General features: G+C 51.5%; 1 protein-coding gene across 1 annotated transcript; it reads left to right on the top strand.

The window, feature by feature from the left end:
- Window positions 1-4,837: 4,837 nt before the first annotated feature.
- LOC109773919 (cyclin-F2-2-like) lies at window positions 4,838-6,110 on the top strand. Its single transcript, XM_073500659.1, has one exon. The coding sequence runs from the start codon at window positions 4,838-4,840 to the stop codon at window positions 5,894-5,896; it is 1,059 nt and encodes a 352-aa protein (XP_073356760.1). The 3' UTR covers window positions 5,897-6,110.
- The last annotated feature ends 408 nt before the right edge of the window (window positions 6,111-6,518 follow it).

Here is a 6,518-nt window from a genome sequence, read left to right as displayed (position 1 = left end):
CGGCTACTACCACCACTTCGGCATCTTCGCCAAGTGTTATCAAGGCATCTTCGCCTTTGGACGTACGGCATCTTCGCCTACTTCCCACGAGTACGCCTACATCGAGCTCATCAAGTCCAAGGCGACCACGTACAAGCGAGGGAGACACTTCCATCTTCGGAAGCCCCTCAAGGAATATGATCTAGCATGGGATTTTCCCTTCGATCATGGAGGAGAGTGATGATGTGCCATCTTCGGCCTTCATCCACGACGAGAGTGATGATGTGCCATCTTTGGCCTTCATCCAAGGCGACGACTATGAGATGGTTGAGCATGGGATTTTCCCTTCGACCACGACGATGTATGATGACAAGAGTGACTTATGCCACCATATTGACAGTGAGAGTGTCTTCACCACTAGCCCCATATATGACGAGTTGCCCCAATTCTCATGTGAGGAGAGCCACCACCACCACAACTTGAGTGATTTGAGTGACTCCACCATATGTGACATTGAGTGCACCTACCTTGAGGGAGTGAGTGAGCCACCACCACATAGAGAAAGTGAGATAGTTGATAGGTCATGTGAGGCCACTTTCAACACTAACGACTTGACCTCTACCTCTATTGTGTCTTCTCATTTGGTGCTAGGTCCCATTTATGATGACGCACCGATCCTCGACGACTTCGTCCTCCCTTTGGACAAGACGATGGCCATGGTGAAATATGAGGCACCCCCCACATGGTTCCATCCAGATGAAGATGATGACCACCATTTGGTCTTTGACACCTCACCTACACCACTTGAGTGGAACGACCAAGGTAACATAGGTGATGGTACTTCACTTGTCCCACTAGTGGACTATCTTACAAATGATTGCTTACATGATGTTGATCACCTTATGGATTCATCACATACTACATCCTCTACTTGTTTCGATATGCCACCCATTTATGATGAATATGATGTTGAGCATGTTGAATTACCTAGTGATGCTATCATCCATAGGATATCATGTAAAAATTCTATTGGTCACATTATGTTTGACAATCCGCTTGACTTGTCATATGCTATGCATGAGATCAACCATATGTCATATTTGCAATCTCTTCATAGTGACTATGCATATGCCATTAAAATTAACCCAATTTGTACATATGGCATAGATGACAAGCCCATGGTTATTGGCATTTGTTTCTCTTGTGATGATATTGATATGCTCCCTTTGCATCATTTATCTCATATGCCATGCCATGAACACCTAGATTCGAATATGCTTTGTTTTGGATGTTATCCATTTTCTCCATATGATGTTTCCAATATTGCTCATGAGGAGACCCCCATAGTTTCCTCATACATTTTAGGAGATTTTGATCCATCCTATCCATTGCATGATCCCAATACTTGTGTGCACCATATGCTACCCATGAATGAAAATGATATTGATGTGCCATATACTTGTATGCTAATATCGCATCACAATCATGTTATACATAACAACAAACCCATCATGATGGATGATATGTTTCTTTATCATGCATCTCATCTATATGAGCATTGGATATTTTGTGCTAACCAACACATGCACGTATGCATCATAATGGATGATGTGTACATATACTACGCACACGCAATTTTTCCTTTGTCTTTGTTTTGTGTAGGTACCCATGAATACTTGTCAACCTCGTAATCCCATGAGTTGACAAAACGAGCTCTAGAGAGCAATGATGATTTGGGATCCCATGGATTGACTTTCCCACCACTCTCTTCGCGCAAAGACTTCGCGCATTTCTTCTACATGGCCCTCACTTGGCTATGGGTTATTGTCCATTACATATTATATGCTCATCTTGCCATGTTCACTTTGCATGACATGCTTATTCATATGCATTTACCATGCATTTGTGACCCATGCTTTGCTTTACACATGATGATTGATTCCACTACTTGTATGTGTATTTGCATGCTTGGTGGAGATATTGCTTGTTATTGCCATGTTTGCTATGTGCCCCATGCCTATGATGATACATTGATCTTGCTTTGTGTTCGTGCTTGCGATATGTCATGTGCATTGTCTATGCCTATTATTTGCTCACATGACATGATTTCCATGATTTCCTCTAGTGGGTTGCATCTTCGCTCCACTAGTTTTTGCGACATGATTTCTATGCTTGCTTCGTGTAGTACACCTCCCATGATACATACTTGCTCATATCACATGTTTGGTTGCACCAATGTCATCATTTCACATATGCCATGTCCATTTGCTTGTCACTTCCTTGACTTGATCGCCTTGCACACGATGAACAATTGCTCTTTCCATTGTGTTGAGTGCCACTCGATTTTCACTACACCATGTGCACATTATGCTCGGATTGTTTTGCACTTACTCCATGTGTTTAGACATCTTCTCTTATTTGGTGTTGTGAATGGTTCATATGCATACCATAGACCATTTATTGAGCAATTTATGCATGCTTGCTACGACATTGAGGTAGATGCTTATTTTCTTGTCACACATATTAGCACCTTTACCTCACCTTTGCATGCTTGTTTCCATGATGCCCTTGATTTTGCTCAATTTAGATGCTTAAATGCCATGCCACACTCCCTTGTCACACCACATGCTATGCTTGATGACGACACTTGTTTGGTGAATCACCTCTTGAATGCTTGGTTTGCTCTAACGGTAACCGCATTTTTTCCAAGTGTTTGTTCTACTTGTTCCTTTTGAAGGAACACCAGACAGTGCGACATTGGAAAGTGCCCATTTCAAGCTTGACGATGATGAGTACTTGGTGGTTGTCCACTTATACACGGCGACGCCCTCTCTTTCCCATGGTGATGAAGATCACGATTCGTGGATGGATCTCTCCCAAGGGGTGGGGGAGATGATGCGGAGGATCCCTCGCTCATCCCCATGCACGTCCCTTCACCACCACTATCACGAAGAGGACCGTTGACAAGAGCTCGCACACGCGCCATCGAGAATGAGGTCAATTCTTTCCTCTTCAAGTTTCATTCGGATTCACATGAGAGTCAGATTCTACCTCAAATGGAAACTCTATGCACTTGTGGGTACCAAGAAGAATACCGTGAAGAGGCGAGGACGGAGACACAAGCACCTATGGTGGAGGAGAAGGAAGAAGGACGCACGAGGCGCGAAGCAAGAGAGAGGCCTCGGACCTCCCCGGGTGCCCGGCCACCCTCAGCCGCCGACTGGCCTCATCTCTGGCTACCCCGGGTGCCCGGCCCTCGGCCCCGGGTGCCCGGCCTCGGCCTGGGCCGCGCCTTGCCTGCCCCGGGTGCCCGGCCCCTCGCCCAGCCGCCGCATGGGCCTCGCCCAGGGTGCCCGACCTTTGGCCCCGGGTGCCCGGCCACCTCTGCAGCTGCCACCCCGGGTGCCCGGCCCCGACTGCGCCTAGGCCTCGGCCCTCCTGGCCGGTCCGGGTGCCCGGGCCATCAGCCCCCGGGTGCCCGGCCCCGCCGCGCCTAGGCCTCGGCCCTCCTGACCGGTCCGGGTGCCCGGGCCATCAGCCCCCGGGTGCCCGGCCTCCTCCGGCTGTGCCTGCGAGCACTATAGGCATAATGGCCCTTGTACCCCTCTTTCCCTCATATTTCGTCCCTAGGCTATAAATACTCTCCCCCTAGCTCATTTGGAGGGATAGCAAAGTATATGACATGATTTAGTGAGCTTTGCTCCTTGTACCTCCTCTTGTGAGAGAGAGGCCTCTCCTATTGAGATCAAGACCTCCTATGGAGAAGATTCCTAGTGGATTCAAGCCCCCCATCTAGGGAAAGATCCCCATCATAGGATCATCAAGACCTCTCTCCTCATAGGATTGGGATGAACTAGTTACCTTGTATCTTTTCTTTGTTGTCCTTGAATCATTATGACCTCTTGTGTGTTCTTGGATCTAGCATATGTGTGATTGGATCTAGTCAATTTGAGTGTTTCCCCTCTCTTGTGTTCTTCGTGTTCTTCGTATTCTTGGATATTTCCCCTCCAATTCGTGAAAGATCTCCATCTAGGGTTCCACCCTACAACACTTCACCTCGACCTCCACCTCCGGCACCCGCATTCCACATCGCGCCGCAGGCGGCCGGACCTCACACGAGGGCGTACATCAAGGCGGAGATAGGCAAACGTTACTGGGAGACGGGCACACCGTTGCCGTGGCGCGACGTGCACCTTCCCAATAACTAGCATGTCTCCACGGACCGGGTGCCCATTCCACCAATCCTGATGAGTGGTCACGCCCGACGCGAGGCGACCACCTGCCGCCGGACCATGTCAACGAATAGAGGTACGCCATGGACTCTCCGATGTGGGACACGTGGAGCACGATCTACGCCGGCAATCTTTCTTTGTCGGTCGTGCTCCGAGCTCGCCCCAACCACATGGTCGTAGGCTGGTCCGTGACCTGACGCCAATGCCATCTCCGTCGTCGTCCCTGCCACCACCGATAACAGCTGAGGAGGAGAGGAGCTGGTGAGGCTGGTCATGGAGGACTCCGTCCACACCCACGACGAGGCCGAGTGGCAGGGCCTCGAACATATGATACCGCGTCGTCGCGTTGCGTCGAGGGGGAGTCGGACCTCCTATACCTCGTAGCCACGAAAAGAAAAGAAGGGAACTCTTCCCTCCTATACTATACCGGGTAGGAGTCGGACACCATCGAGTCGGCGAAACAAATGCACTGGAACTATATATACATACATACACATAGCGCATAGCGTTACAGACGCCAGCCCCCTCCCCCCTCCCACGCCACCAACGCCGTACCCAGCGCACAATCTACAATCCATCTTCCGTCCCTATTCCCGGCGATCGAGATGATGCATTACGCCATCGCCATGGATCCCTACGCGGGCGCCTTTGCTCGACCTCCGCCTCCCGGCTTCTTCAGCGTCGGATCCTGCGCTCGGGCCGCCAACAGGCCTGCTCGTCGACCTCCGCCTCCCGGCTCCTTCGGCATCGGATCCTGCTTTCGCCCAGCTGCCGACGTGCCAGCTCGTCGACCTCGGCCTCCCGGTTTCTTCGGTGCCTGCCGTCCCAGGGTGCTCCCGCCAGCGCCGTGCGAGGTGCCCCTGCCACCAAAGTTCTCAAAGCCTGCGGCGCCGGCACCAGCGCCGGTCTCCTGCGTCGCCGCCGCCTCCACAAAGCTTCAGCGGCTGTGCCCTGACTACGAAGACGACATCGACCACAACCTCCGGTTGATAGAGAAGAACGCCGAGGAGCGGCCGCTACCGGACTACTTGAAGAAGGTGCAGCAGGATCGGGTGAGCGAGGCAGCGCGCGCCTCCCTCGTCGGATGGATGGACAAGTTCGTCCAAGACCATGATCTGGCCGACGGAACGCTCCACCACGCCGTCGCCTACGTCGACCGGGTGCTGTCGGTGCGAGCTCTGACGACTGACAGCGGCTACGAGCTACGCCTCCTGGCTGCCGCGGCCATCTTTGTCGCCGCCAAATACGAGGACCGGAAAGCCGTGTGGAAGCTGAAGGCCGACCAGATCGCCAGGTACGGCAAGTTCGCCGCGGGCAAGGAGGTGCTCGACATGGAGCGCGAGATGGTGGAGGTGCTCGGGTACCAACTCGGCGGCCCCACGGCGCACACCTTCCTGGGCCACTTCATGAGGTACGCCGAGGGGGAGGACAAGACCAAGATCCTGCCATTGGCGACTCGCCTCGTCGATCAGTCTCTGCTCAACTACACGTGCCTCCGCATCTTGCCATCTGTCGTGGCGGCGTCCGCGATCTTCCTCGCGAGGCGGACCCTGAATCCGCTCGACGTCCTGGCGTGGAACACGGAGCTGACGGAGCTGACGGGTTACAACTGCTCGGACATGACAGCCTGCGTGCTTAATATGTTCTTCTTCTCGCGCTCGCTCATCTATAGCCCTCCTTCTTGATCATCGAGGAGACTCACCAAGACATAGCAGTTTTGTTACATGTCAACTGTATAATCTTGTGGAAGTTCCTTGTAATGTTCATGTATACCTGTTTGAAATCAGTATGCATGTATCGTCTGTGTTTATCATGCATGCGTGAACTTGTCATGAACACATTGTCATGGCTTTTGATTGCTGGTTCTTTTTTCTCCAAAAAAAAATTAAACATCTAGCATTTCACCACACTATTGCAAAAGAATAAATAGATGATTTTCCTCGAGGAAAGTAACTTTTGTTTATTGACAAAAAAAATTCGCGAATACGCAAAAGTGCGTATCATTTCATTGATAGGAAGGGGGGTACAGGAGAGCCTTTTTGAGGATGGGATGCTCAGCCCACAATATTACATACAAACACGCCTAAGCCAGCAAAAGGTTGAGTCCGCGAGCAGCAGCTCGAGCCCAGGTCCGGGCCTCATCTTGAATAGACGCCAACAGCCTCGAGATGGAGGGGGTATCACCGTCGAACACGTAGCGGTTGCGGTGCTTCCATATGCACCATGCGGTAAGTGTGGCTAGCATGGCAAGGCCCTTGCGAAGGCCATGGGGGGATCCAGCGATGGCCGTCGTGCACCAGGTGAGGA

The sequence above is a fragment of the Aegilops tauschii genome, chromosome 6 (genome assembly GCF_002575655.3).
Source record: "Aegilops tauschii subsp. strangulata cultivar AL8/78 chromosome 6, Aet v6.0, whole genome shotgun sequence".
Lineage (NCBI taxonomy): Eukaryota > Viridiplantae > Streptophyta > Magnoliopsida > Poales > Poaceae > Aegilops > Aegilops tauschii.
The sequence above is the reverse complement of the archived record's forward strand: the minus strand, read 5'-3'. Positions and strand labels throughout refer to the sequence as shown.

Bases quoted from the DNA above. Each gene is read 5' to 3' on its own strand.
- LOC109773919 (XM_073500659.1), top strand. From the start codon at position 4,838: ATGGATCCCTACGCGGGCGCCTTTGCTCGACCTCCGCCTCCCGGCTTC.